The 14,672-nt window shown below is 42.0% G+C and overlaps 1 protein-coding gene across 1 annotated transcript in view; it reads right to left on the minus strand.

Annotated features, from left to right (window-relative positions):
* The window catches only part of sgsm1a (small G protein signaling modulator 1a), a 57,509-nt gene extending 43,568 nt beyond the window's left edge, over positions 1-13,941 (minus strand). The window contains exons 1-2 of the mRNA XM_072664452.1: positions 13,881-13,941; positions 13,710-13,753 (exon numbers count right to left, since the gene is read on the minus strand). Coding sequence (XP_072520553.1) covers positions 13,710-13,753; positions 13,881-13,893 — 57 coding nt within the window. The 5' untranslated portion in view covers positions 13,894-13,941. The remainder of the gene's footprint in view (positions 1-13,709; positions 13,754-13,880) is intronic.
* Between the last annotated feature and the right edge of the window lie 731 nt (positions 13,942-14,672).

The raw sequence follows: 14,672 nt of genomic DNA on the forward strand, positions 1-14,672 counted from the left end.
ATCGGTTTGTGCTGCCGCCTACCAGCAGAGGGCGATAGTGGCGAGGTACTGTTACCCAAAGGGAACTCCAATTCCCAGAACCCCTGGGGGTAATCAGTGCCAACCAGACACACCTGGTGGTCACAGCATTTAAGACTGCGGCAAAGAGGTGTTCTCTGTCATACCTTTGTAGAGGGGTGACCGGTACAGTACACCAAGGACAAGGACAAGGGCAAGGGCAAGGGCAAGGGCAAGGGCAAGGACTAAAGAAATCAAGTCAATACTCAGTAAAAGGAGTCTAAGGTTCTAGTAACGCAAGCTCTGGCTAGTTGTTTTAGTGCTAACTGTCCTCCATCTTGGTTGGTTTTCCCGCCTTTTTTCATGTCATTATTCCAAGGCAAGCAAATCCACCAATTTCCTTTACATTACGCTTCCTTAAATCACAAAGACCTGTCCTTGGGTCAGTTCCCTGACCGTCCTGTAGCAAACCATCACTGAAACGCTCTGTTTTACTGGCGGTTTTTAAACCAGGACTGAAGAGCCCATTCAGAACCGAGTGGAAGCTAATGCTAATGCTAACACATGCACCTACGCAACAGAAACCCAAATCCCAGCACTTTCACCCACAATGGCTACCAGTCCAGAGTGTATAGGAGCTGGGAGGAGAATCAGATGGGATTATAAGATTTAAAAAAATCTCAAAACTAAATCAGTTAGTTAAGAAATGAAGTCCAGAATGTCTCATTTTAGAAACTGGGGCTAAAAATAAAGACATTTTACCTCAGCATTTATTAGCAGCTCATCTCAGCTAAGCTGTATGGCTGTAACATTTATGCTAACCCCGAGATCGGGTCTGTATCGGCTGTTATTTGGTATTAAGAGGCTTGGATCGGACTGGGGAGTAAAATAATTTAACTGGAACGTCCCTAGTAATAATTAATATGTTTTTATTTTGTTTATATTAGGTTTTTGCTACTGCAAGGGACCGTGCACCTAGCTAGCTAAGTTTTTCACTCAACTTCGCATTTTAGCTTGGGTTAGCCTGAGGTAAACACGCTAACCGGAGCTGGACTTCACTGTAATACTATGGTAGTCCTGCCGGTAGTGTTGCGTTAGCAAGTTAGCCTGTTATACTGTTTACATAGGAGAAATCTCAAGGTACATCTACGTATATTCCTCCCAAAAGTCCCTAGATGACTTCCACAATACGTATTACGTGCCAAGAACACTACAAAAATGACTGGGATGTGCGATTAGACTCCACACAGGCTTCATTGGTTTAGCTGCGATTAGCCATTTAGCTCATTTGTTTTATTATCTTGCCTCATTTGAGCTGAACATTATTATGTTTCGTATTAAAACAAGAACAGCAAGAACAGCTCGGATTAATCAAGGCAGCCTTTTTTTTTTCTACGAACCATTTGAGTTAACTTAGCATGCTAGACACCAGATCCACGGGTCATTAGTGCAGCTGAATGGCGCACCAGGAGAAAGATGACGGTCTCTCCTTCAGAAAGAAGCCAGTAAATTAGCCATCAGCACGCTGTTCAGTTCACCGCTCTCTAAAGGGGCGAAAGCAAGGCAGTATTGATTGCCTGCTAGCATAGAGCGGCCTGCAGGCTGTGAACTGAGAAGCAGGGATCATGCTATGTTCCTGTGTTCTGGGCTGTAATAGGCTTGTGTGTGTGTGTGTGTGTGTGTGTGAACAGCAACTGCAAGTACCAACTGATCAAGACTAGTGGCCCAGCCACAATCAATCACTGCCCTAAAGTGTGCTGGGTGGGCTACATCATTATAGCCCTAGCACTGCCCACTCTGTAAAATCCTATACCTACAATTACAGCGGGGGGCAGAAAAGGCTGTATACAGGCTAGCTGAGGGCAATATTACTGAACACCTCCGGTCATCTATGAGGCAATAAGTGTGACCGCAGGGTTTCTGAGATCCTGAAGGAACCTCTACACCAGCTCTTACCACACGAAACGGTCAATTTTATGGGCTTTTAAAGGGGCCATATCCCTCTTTAGTCTTGAATTAAACCTTTTTATAGTGGATGAGAAGAATTCATAGTGGGTAATGGATACTTCATAATAGATATTGAAGAGTTCATAATCGATATGGAAAAGTTCATAGTGGATACTGAATAATTCATGGTGGGTTGTGAATAATGTATAGTGGATACTGAATAATTCATAGCGGGTTGTGAACAATGTACAGTAGATACTGAATCATTCATAGCAGATTTTTAATAATGTACAGTAGATACTAAATAATTCATAGCAGGTTGTGAACAATGTACATTAGATACTGAATAATTCATAGTGTGTTGTAAACAATGTACAGTAGATACTGAATAATTCATAGTGGGTTGTGAATAATGTACAGTGGATGCTAAATAATTCATAGTGGGTTGTGAACGATATACAGTAGATACTGAGTAATGTACAGTAGATACTGAATAATTCATAGTGGGTTGTGAATAATGTACAGTAGATACTGAATAATTCATAGCGGGTTGTGAACGATATACAGTAGATACTGAGTAATGTACAGTAGATACTGAATAATTCATAGTGGGTTGTGAATAATGTACAGTAGATACTGAATAATTCATAGTGGGTTGTGAATAATGTACAGTAGATACTGAATAATTCATAGCGGGTTGTGAACGATATACAGTAGATACTGAGTAATGTACAGTAGATACTGAATAATGCATAGTGGATATTGGAGGGCTGTTTTGGTTACCGTGCCTTTTAGAGACCTACGTAAATAACAAATGCTCTGATTGGCTGGCCTTTATTGTGCCTCTCTCAAAAACTACTACACAAAACTACATCAAAAAGCAAGGAAATCTCAGGTGTCCATTCCACGAGCCCTAGAGCGTCCCGTGACCCCTCTATCGCACTGAAAGTCCATCATCACCCACCACTCCGCAGCTGAAGGTGCTACGTGGCTGACCGTATATAAAACCGAAAGGAGGCCCGTCACAATGATGTCATCTGATTAATGCTTCCTGATCAAGACAGAGTGTGTGTGAAAGAGAGAGAGAGAGAGAGAGAGAGAGAGAAAGAAAGTAAGAGCCTGGTTCTCCTGTGATTCTGCAGTCCCTGACGTCTCGGAACCATGGCGAAGGTTTCCATGGAAACAGCATGCGTCTCAACACGTTTTGCGTCCTGGCTAGTGTTTGCCGGGTTGCACGCTGATCCTGTGTGTGTGTGTGTGTGCGCTTACTGGACAGGGCTGGTGAGTAAGAACACACTGTTCAGCCTGACCTGGAACGGGCATGCGCCAGCATTTGGTGGGTAATAAATAATTCACAGTAGTAAACAGCTAATAGTAGACACTGAGTAATTCATACAGGAGCCTGAACAGGTTATAGTAGTTACTAAATAATTCATAGTGGATGATGAATCATTCATAAACACGGAATGGGTTTTAGTAGGTTTCGAATCATTCATAGTGGATAATGAATAGCCTATACTAGGGATGCACCGATATTGAATTTCTTGGGCCGATATGATAACCGATTATTAGCACGTTGTTGTTGTTGCAGATTCCGATAGTAAAAACCGATAACTTATAACCTTTTTAGTATTTAAAAAAAGTTCACATTATCACATCTCCTGATGGACACGCAGTCCGATATGAATCATTCATAAAACACTGAATAGTTTTTAGTAGTAATTCAGTGAATAATTCATAGTGGGTAATGAATAGTCTATAGTAGATACTAAATGATTCATAGTGGATAACGAATCATGCATAAAATACACAGAATAGTTTATAGTAGACAATGAATAGTTCATAGTGGGTAATGAATTGTCTATGGTAGATACTAAATAATTTCTAGACACTGTATTGTTTCTAGTTATTGCTGAAACATGCATAGCAGATAATGAATAATTCATAGCAGTTACTGAATAATTCAGATACTGTTTATTGTAGTTACTAACAAAAATCGAATATTGATTATCGATTATTAATCGATAATGAATCATTTACAAAGGATAATGGAACATGCATAGAAGACCCTGAATCATTCATAGTAGATACTGAATCATTCATAGTAGATACTGGATCATTCAGAGAAGATACTGAATCATTCAGAGAAGATACTGAATCATTCACCTGTAGCAGAAACTAAACCATTCCCAGTAGATAAATTGGGAAGGATTCATATTGGATGATGAATAATTCATGATGGATACAGGAGGACTGATAGTAGTTACTGAAGAAGTGATTCAGTGATTCAGACTGCATGGCCGTCTCACTGCTAGTCAAGTGTGGAGAAGTCTATTTAGGGAGTGTGGAGTCGAGGGAACGGGAGTTCCTGCTATCTAACTCGAGCTGTGTGACTCATCTTCCTCCGTCAGCGGCCCAGAGGAACGCAACAGCGCTTCCGCCTCTCACCCACTTCACCTGCTACTCTCAACCTCCAGCTCCAGCTCTGTGTGTGTGTGTGTGTGTGTGTGAATAATCTGGTCTGAATCTCAGCACATTAGTGACAGGAAGCATTTGAAGAACTACAAGTACTGAAGTTCTAGTGACGTAGCGCTAGCTGTTCTCCAGGCTTCTCCGTCAACTTTAACAAGCTGTGCTCGGAAAATAGGGAGCTTCACCATGCTACTGACAATGCTGTCAGTATTGGTAGGTAACTCACACACTCTGAGACAGGAGGGTTCTTTGAGTTGTAAAAACCCCGTGGAACCATGTTTGGTTTTATGTAGAACCATGTTTTTACGTTTCTTTAAAGAACTGTTTTCCTTGCAAACAGCGTTCTATATTTTACTGAACAAACGGTTCATTCGCTCAACAGTGAACCTATTTTGGATTTTTTAAATATATATATTTATTTATATAAAGGTTCTCATGTTTTAAGGTTCTATAAAACTACAAATTCAAAGAAAAAGTCATAGAAATTAAGGAGCATATTTTGGTGCTATATTTAAGCATTTTTAAAGTTCTTTAAAGATCCATATCTATTCTAAAGAAAGATTCTTTGACTCCACAGTGGAACCTAGGTTCCTGAAAGAATCTAAAGGTTTTCTAAAGGTTTCTATAGAGAATCGGGTTACTTGAAGAACTTTATAAAGGTTTCTATATAGAATCGGGTTCTTTAAAGAACTCTATAAAGGTTTCTATATAGAATCGGGTTATTTAAAGAACTATAAAGGTTTCTACATAGAAGCGGGTTCTTTAAAGAACTCTATAAAGGTTTCTATATAGAATCGGGTTATTTAAAGAACTTTATAAAGGTTTCTATATAGAATCGGGTTACTTGAAGAACTTTATAATGGTTTCTATATAGAATCGGGTTCTTTAAAGAACTCTATAAAGGTTTCTATATAGAATCGGGTTATTTAAAGAACTATAAAGGTTTCTGCATAGAAGCGGGTTCTTTAAAGAACTCTATAAAGGTTTCTATATAGAATCGGGTTATTTAAAGAACTTTATAAAGGTTTCTATATAGAATCGGGTTCTTTAAAGAACTCTATAAAGGTTTCTATATAGAATCGGGTTATTTAAAGAACTTTATAAAGGTTTCTATATAGAATCGGGTTCTTTAAAGAACTCTATAAAGGTTTCTATATGGAATCGGGTTCTTTAAGGAACTCTATAAAGGTTTCTATATAGAATCGGGTTATTTAAAGAACTTTATAAAGGTTTCTATATAGAATCGGGTTCTTTAAAGAACTCTATAAAGGTTTCTATATGGAATCGGGTTCTTTAAGGAACTCTATAAAGGTTTCTATATAGAATCGGGTTCTTTAAAGAACTTTAAACAACCCTATAAAGGTTTCATATAGAATCGGGTTCTTTAAAAGGCTCTATAATGGTTTCTATATAGAATCGGGTTCTTTAAAGAACTCTATAAAGGTTTCTATATAGAATCGGGTTATTTAAAGAACTTTATAAAGGTTTCTATACAGAATCGGGTTCTTTAAAGAACTTTATAAAGGTTTCTATACAGAATCGGGTTCTTTAAAGAACTTTATAAAGGTTTCTATATAGAATCGGGTTCTTTAAAAAACTCTATAAAGGTTTCTATTCTACAGAACCAGTGGAACCACCGGAAAAAAATGCCAGAAGGAATTATGCACGAGGACGCAGCGCTCCCAAGCTAAATGATCTCGCTTTCCAGTCCGAACCCGGTAATGGACTGAATTATACAGTCGGAGCGCTCAATGTCGAAAAGCCTTTTAGCATAAGGCCAGGCCTAATCCGCGTCTGGAAATTCAAGCCATTACGCCGCAATTATGCAGCGGACATGGCAACAGCTGGCTAAGGGGAACGGCTGCAGAACATGCAGTACAGAATCGCTGTGAAGCTCCGTCGTGGCCACTTTCTGAAAGCACTGTCGAAAAATCTTGAAACAAGTATTTCACACTGCTTACCAAGCACCACTCTGGTGACCACCATCCGCCTTGACATCATCCTTGCCAAAAAGAGCCCTTGAGGTCCCATCATAGGCCATATGTCCAAATATTTGTGGACACCCCTTCTAACAAATGCATTCGGGCTGATTTGAGCTGTGTACTCTGGAATGATGATGGTTGGTACCGAATGAATGATTTCAGGAGAAACAATGGACGAGCGGGTGTCCCAATACTTTTGTCTAAGAGATAACCATCTTGACGCTCAAGGTCTTCTGCATCCACCGTGTCCGAGCAGCTGAGGGAGTCTGGTTTGGACACAGCAATTACTGCGTTTTTAACTAACTTTAATTAAACACTGGAGGCCGGTCTTCCAGACCCAAGAAGCTGAGCGCTAGACTACAAAGGACTTTCAACAGTGTAAATCCCCAGTGGCTGCGTAATTAGACTGTCAAAAGCAGGCTTATTAATATTTCCCCTGGAAAAGCAGCCTTGTATCAGAGAACCCTACGGTGACTGCTCCATCCTTTCCGAAATCTGGGCGTGAAGGAAGAAGCTGCACCCCCTTGCCGCATTGTGAGCTTCACTGAAGGTGTTGCACTGCAGTGGTGCGAGTACGTTCTGCAGGGACGCGCTGATAAGGCCCTGCCGCGGCCTGGGCCAGCTGGGAGGAAAGGCAAAGGTAAACAACCTACGGCAAGTGTGCCGTGTGACTGGGCCGTCTGCGCATGCCTCTCACCCTGTGTCAATACAGGTGTGTGCATGTGTGAGTAAGAGCGAGCCAAAGAGAGGACGAGAGGCAGGGTTGTGGTCTGTGTAAACAGCCACAGGCAACTTTAGCTTTAGCGACTCAAGCCCATCAGACTCTCAGAAGCACAGAGAATAAGGGCCTGAGACGTAGAGCCCAGACTTCAGCTTCAGACCAGTCCGCTGGGGTTTTATGTGTAATCCCTCTCAGCCTGTAGATGGTGGAGGAACCCAGCCAACAGGCAGAGCACGCACAACACTGGCCAAGTCCGCCTAGGCCGCCAGACTGTGGGCAGTTGCACCGTAAACATGATGTGAATCCAGAATACGTTTTCAATAAAGCACTCGGGCAGTAGGACTTCTGCTGAACACGGTGTCGTACTAATTCCTAAGAACAGTCACAGTCAACGCAGTGATAAGGACCAGTTTTAGGACCGGTCAGAGGGAGGTCTAAGAACAAACGTGGAGGTGATTAGGACCAAATACAGTCCGAGGGAGGTCTCGGGACAAATTACAAAAAGATTAGGATCAATTCCAGTCAGGAGGAACTCTTAGAACAAATGAGGAGGTGGTTAGGACCAAATGCAGTTGGGTGGAGGTCTCAGAACAAACATGGAGGTTATTAGAACCAATCACAGTCCTTGGGAGGTCTCGGGACAAAGTACGAAAAGATTAGGATCAATTCCAGTCAGGAGGAAGGTTCAGGACCATCAAGGAGGTGATTAGGACCAAATGTAGTTGGACACAGGTCTCCAAACAAACGTGGAGGTGATTAGAACCAATCACAGTCCGGGGGAGGTCTTGTGACAAAGTACGAAACAATAAAAATCAATTCCAGCCAGGAGGAAGTCTTAGAACAAACATAAAGTGACATGACAAGAGACAAGTTGGAATTACAGGGAAGGCTCAGAACTAACGATAAGGTTACTAGAACCAATCCCAGACAGGAGAAAGGGTTCAGAACCAACAAAGAGGTGATTAGGACCAAATGCAGTTGGGTGGAGGTCTTAGGACCAGTCACAGTCAGGAGAAAGGTTTAGGACCAAATGCAGTTGGACGGAGGGCTAAGAACAGACATGGGGGTGATTAGAACCAATCACAGTCTGAGGGAGTTCTCAGGACAAATTACGAAAAGGTTCAGATCAATTCCAGTCAAGAGGAAGGTTCAGAACCAACAAGGAGGTGATTAGGACCAAATGCAGACAGGGGAAGGTCTCAAAACAACCAAGGAAACGCTTACGACCAATGTCAGTCAAAGGGAACAAACAAGGAAGTGATTTGGACCAATCACAGGCAGGGGGAGGTAATTAGCACCAAATGCAGTTGGGAAGTACGAAGTCTTAGAACAACGGAGGAGGTGATTAGGACCACAGCCTGGGAGATCTCAGGACACACGAGTAAAACAACGGCTTTCAGAGACCTGAAGCCTTCTGCTACTCTATATCGTACACAGTGGTCCAATCAGTCAGGCAAATGTAGACACATGCAAATGAGGATGGGTAGAGGGCCTACTCTCTTACTCTGGTGGTCCACTGGGACCGATGAGTCATTGCTGGGAAAAGCAGCAGAGCTTTTTAACACCGCAGTAAACCCACACGTGTCCTCAGAGTTTCATATGAGAGACGATGGGATGTATCCCTGGACGTATCCCTCCACCATGACGTATCCCTCCACTACGGCCAAATAAGCTCCGTCCCCCATGTGCATTTAAGAGAGGTTGCAAGAAGGGACAGAAAGCAAACCTGGATTGACCAGTCGTCTAAATGTGACTGAAAACGGTGGAACCCCCCCCGCCCACCCCCCACCCCCTTCGACCTGAGCCTCGGTTAGCTGGAACACCCCCTGTGCTATGGTGTTAGTTAACCAGCTAGTCGGCAGAAGCTGCACTGCAGTGTCTGATACTCTAGGTGGAGCCGTAGCTGAGCTAGCTAAGCAACAACGGCCAGCTTTGAAATGGGACAGCCTAGATCAGACGTGCAGGAGCACTCCTAGAGAATTGATGGTGAACCAGTCCATGTGGTGGGAGAGTGGCGGAGAAGAAGGTGGGGTGGGAGAGCGACAGAGCAACAGAGCAACAGAGCGAGAAAGAATCTCTCCTCATCAGCCAGTGACATTTCCAAGCTCGCGCACTCCTCCATTCAGTACATTAAACCTGAATGAAGCGCTAAAGGCGCACAGTTAGCCCTACATTGCCCTCCCGCCCCCCACCCCCCTCAATCCTCAATCCGCAAAAGGCCGGGGGGCATATTTACTGCCAGCCCGAGCCGTGTCTCCCACGTTTACTCCAGTCAGCAGTGTATTAACTGAGCACTGCAGGTGTTACATTAACGCTAACGACACTTCTTCTGTTCATCGTCTACGTCTCGGGATCTCTGAGGCGTGCATATGCATTTTCAAATGCCACGTACACAAACCAGATGACTCACGCGAAGCAGACCCTCAGACTCGCAATCTGACTCTCTCACACACACACACACACAAAATGACATTACTCTCTCTTACTGATGTGCAAATAAAGCTAGTCCGCTCACCGACACCTAAAGCTAACCCCAACTTTAGCAGCGGTTTGGACATGGTCCTAACTACACCCCCAAATCATCAATCATGCCTTGGACAACCTTCGTGTTAGCACTAGACTAGCACCATAACTTGTGGACGGCGTGTTAGCCTGGGATTAACATAGTCGTTTGTGATCATCTTAGTCCCAGACACTAGCTACAAATGATCATCTTAGTCCAAGGCTAAAACACTAGCTACAAATGATCATCTTAGTCCAAGGCTAAAACACTAGCTACAAATGATCATCTTAGTCCAAGGCTAACACTTTAGCCACAAATGATGATCTTAGTCCCAGGCTAACACACAAGCTACAAATGATCATCTTAGTCCCAGACTAACACACTAGCTACAAATGATCATCTTAGTCCAAGGCTAAAACACTAGTTACAAATTATTATCTTAGTCCCAGGCTAACACACTAGCTATAAATGATTATCTTAGTCCCAGGCTAACACACTAGCTACAAATGATCATCTTAGTCCCAGACTAACACACTAGCTACAAATGATCATCTTAGTCCAAGGCTAAAACACTAGTTACAAATTATTATCTTAGTCCCAGGCTAACACACTAGCTATAAATGATTATCTTAGTCCCAGGCTAACACACTAGCTACAAATGATCATCTTAGTCCAAGGCTAAAACACTAGTTACAAATTATTATCTTAGTCCCAGGCTAACACACTAGCTACAATTTATCATCTTAGTCCCAGGCTAACGCACTAGTTACACATGATTAACTCAGTCCAATGCTAACACACTAGTTACACATGATCATCTTAGTCCCAGGCTAACACACTAGCTACAAATTATTATCTTAGTCCCCACTGATTAACAGTAGTTTGTGGCTAGTGTGTTAGCCTGGGACTGACATAATCATTTGTCGCTAGTGTAATAGCTTGGTGCTTACACATTAGATACTGGCTAGTGTGTTAGCCTTTGACTAACATAATCATTTGCAGCTAGTGTGTTAACCTGGGACTAACGTATTAGCTTGTGGCTAGTGTGTTAGCCTGGCACTGACATAGTAGTTTGTGGCTAGTGTGTTAGCCTCTTAATAACACAATCATTTGCGGCTAGTGTAATAGCTTGGCACTTACTAATTAGCTTCTGGCTAGTGTGTTAGCCTTTGACTAAGATCATCATTTGCAGCTAGTGTGTTAGCCTGGGACTAACGTATTAGCTTGTGGCCATTGGGTTAGCCTGGTACTTGCTTTATTAACTTGTGGCTAGCGCACCAGCCTGGGACTAACAGACTAGCTTTAGGCTAGTATGTTAGCTTGAGCCACTATAAGTAGCTTTTGCTTGAGTTGTTGTACTTTTATATTGTTTAATAATATAATAAAATAATATGGTCAATTTTTCAGTTTGTAACACTAAGCATGAATTATTCATTTGTGGCTAGCGTGATTAGCCTGGGGCTAGCTTGGCAATTCCGTAGTAGTTTGTGGACAGCGTGTACGTTTGGCATATCCACTATATGGACAAAAGTATTTGGACACCTGCCCATTCATTGTTTCTAAGAAGGCTTTCGACTAGATATTGGAAGAGCATTGCTGTGAGGATTTGACTGCATCCAGCCACAAGAGCATCACTGAGAACACAGTTCCTCCACTGCTCCACAGCTCAATGCTGGGGGGCTTCATATCCCCCTCTAGCCAACGTCTGCCTTAACACATGGTACCAATGGGTTAATGTTTATCTGCTCCAGAGAGTCCTAGTCTATTGGCAGTGCGTCTCTACAGGGACTAGACAAGCTGTGTGTGTGTGTGTGTGTGTGTGTGTGTGTGTGCATTTATTAGAAGGGGTGTCCACAAACATTTGGACATACCAGCTTGTGGTTAAAATGTCCACATTTTTAATACAGTAGCACCAGAGCGGACACACACACACACCTACAGCATAGTACATTAATCACGCCACACTGGAACCAGCGCAGCAGGCGGGGCACAGCTGCTGAAATTTGAGAACTATGTCAACACTCAGCAGTGGAGTTCCAGCTGGAGGCGTGATCCAATAAGACGCGTGTTTGATTGATCATGTTAAAATCCAGTTTGGGACCCAGTCTCTCGGTACGCTCTCGCCCTTTCGCTCGGCCGCCTGCTGGGCGAAATTTAATGAGTGCCATAAAAGACAAGGGGGGCCCTTCAACCCTCCAACAAATCAGGCCGCCTTTCTTGTGCAAACAAGACACCATAAAAGTCTGGACAGTGCCAGATAGGCCGCGAATTGGACCACCCTGACTAGACCATGATAACCAAGCCAGCAGCAGACCAGGATGACCAAGCTGGTTCCATGCTGCCTGACCTTGCAGGTCCTTCAGTATGACCAGCTTGAGCAAATTAGCCATAATCAAGCTGGTTATGCTGCTGGACCGTCTAACACATTCCACTGAACTCAAATAGGAACCTACGCTATGCTGGATCAAGAGCTACACAGGTCAACCAGGTTAGCTACCTGATTTACGAGCATAGGGTATGGGATCGGCTGGATTCCCAGCTTGACTACTGGTCCAACTGTCCAACTCAAATGAAAAAGGCACCCGGTGCTGGTCAAGAGCTAGGGTGGTCAACCAGCTGGCTCACCAGTTTAGGGTATGTTATCACCTGGATGACCAGTTTTTTTAACAACCTTGACCATTAAAGGCCAGCATAGACCTTCTAAAACCAGCTAGCAGCAAAAACTGGGCTGCTTTCATGGGTTTACTTGTTTACATTTACACACTAGCTACAAATGATCATCTTAGTCCCAAGCTAACAAACTAGCTACAAATGATCATCTTAGTCCCAAGCTAACAAACTAGCCACAAATGATCATCTTAGTCCCAGGCTAACACACTAGCCACAAATGATCATCTTAGTCCCAGACTAACACACTAGCCACAAATGATCATCTTAGTCCCAGGCTAACACACTAGCCACAAATGATCATCTTAGTCCCAGGCTAACTAACTAGCCACAAATGATCATCTTAGTCCCAAGCTAACACACTAGCCACAAATGATCATCTTAGTCCCAGACTAACAAACTAGCCACAAATGATCATTTTAGTCCCAGGCTAACACACTAGCCACAAATGATCATCTTAGTCCCAGGCTAACACACTAGCCACAAATGATCATCTTAGTCCCAGACTAACAAACTAGCCACAAATGATCATCTTAGTCTCAGACTAACAAACTAGCCACAACTGATTAACAGTAGTTTGTGGCTAGTGTGTTAGCCTGGGACTGACATAATCAGTAGTCTCTAGTGTAATAGCTTTGTACAAACATATTAGCTTCTGGCTAGTGTGTTAGCCTCTGACTAACATAATCATTTGTCGCTAGTGTAATAGCCTGGTACTTACACACCAGTTTAGGGTATGTTATCACCTAAATGAGCAGTTTTTTTGAACAACCTTTACCATTTAAGGCCAGCTCAGACCTTCTAAAACCAGCTAGCAGCAAAAACTGGGCTATTTTCATTGGTTTACTTGTTTACATTTACAAAATGTTGGATTTGTATTCGTACAGTATTCGTAGAGTAATCTCTAAAATGGGAACATTAGTAACTTTCAATAGAGGACAATATATTCAAGTCATTTTAGCATTTCTATTGATCCAACAGCCAGATTCACGTTGTAAAAATAAGAAAAAAAAATCGATTATTTGAGATTTCAGATTTGTCTGCTTGATTTTTTCACATACAGGAATGTAAATGTCACATACGATCTTGCTAAAAGCTGTAATTTTACTGTAAAAGCGTTTGTGCCTCAGTTTTACACCATTTCCCGTGTGAAACCGATGCCCAGTCTTCGATTATTCTACACGAAGCAGCGATCAGAAGTGGTTTACTCCGTGTTTATGCTGGTGATCGATTATCGTGTCCCGGCAGAAACGCTCGCGTACGCCTGTTCATGTATCAGTTATGCTCGCAGAGAAGTGAAGTGTTCACTTCGGGTCGATTATTTGCCATGCAGAAATGCTGCCCGAGCCTCGATTATTCCCCTGCAGAGATACAGTATTTACTTTCTGCTGCTTTATTTCAGCGACAGAAGAGCACCCACCTCCTTCTTCACGTTCCTCACCAGCTTCTGGCGGGTCTCTGCCTCTGTGGAGAGAAGCACAGGAGTCAGGCCGGCGATAAACGCTGGTGAATCGAGTCGATTAAAAAGCTCTGCTCGGTTTTAATCGCTGGCTTTTATTAATATGTGCTGCTTTTCCTTTGTTTCACCCACCTGTCGTTGCCATGACTGCGACTCCTCTCCTCTCCGCGCGACTGAGCGCCGTGTGGATGGAAGGGAGAGTCACAGAGTCCGGCCCCTCTCGTTTGCATACCACGCCCCCTTGCCGGACAGGACGCGCCTTTTAAAGAGACATGAACACGAATAGTTCTGCTCTTTGATGTAAAGAAGAACTGTGAATTGATACACTTTGTTGCTTATTATAATAATAATAATTATTATTATTATTATTATTATTATTATTATTAATTCTTCTTTACAAATGTACGTTCCCCATCTACAGTCTTATGCTAAGGTTTTGGCACCATTGGGCATATTACATGTTGTTAATAAATAGCTACATGGTTAATTAGATAGAAAGTAAAGTAAATAAAATAAAGAATAATAAAAACATAATAATAATAATAATAATAATAATAAACTGTATGCAGTGGTGTAAGGTTACATTAAATGTGAGATAAAATGTGCACAAATAATGGTCATGATCAAATATTAAATATGAATGTTTGTTTATATACATTTACATTTTGATCTATATATATATATATTTTTTTTTAAACTCACTTAAATTTAAGAAAATCAACCAAAATTCAAGGTGCTTCACAAGTGACTGACGAAATAAGGATAGGATAAAGAGAAATAATAAAAAATATATAATGCAAATTAAATATTTAATATAAAAATGAAAGATAAATAATAAAGATGATAAAAGTTAAATAATAAAATAAAATCAAACAAACTTTATAAATAATACATTAAAATAACAGACAAAATAAAACATAAACT

Source organism: Salminus brasiliensis, chromosome 20 (genome assembly GCF_030463535.1).
Source record: "Salminus brasiliensis chromosome 20, fSalBra1.hap2, whole genome shotgun sequence".
Taxonomy (NCBI): domain Eukaryota; kingdom Metazoa; phylum Chordata; class Actinopteri; order Characiformes; family Bryconidae; genus Salminus; species Salminus brasiliensis.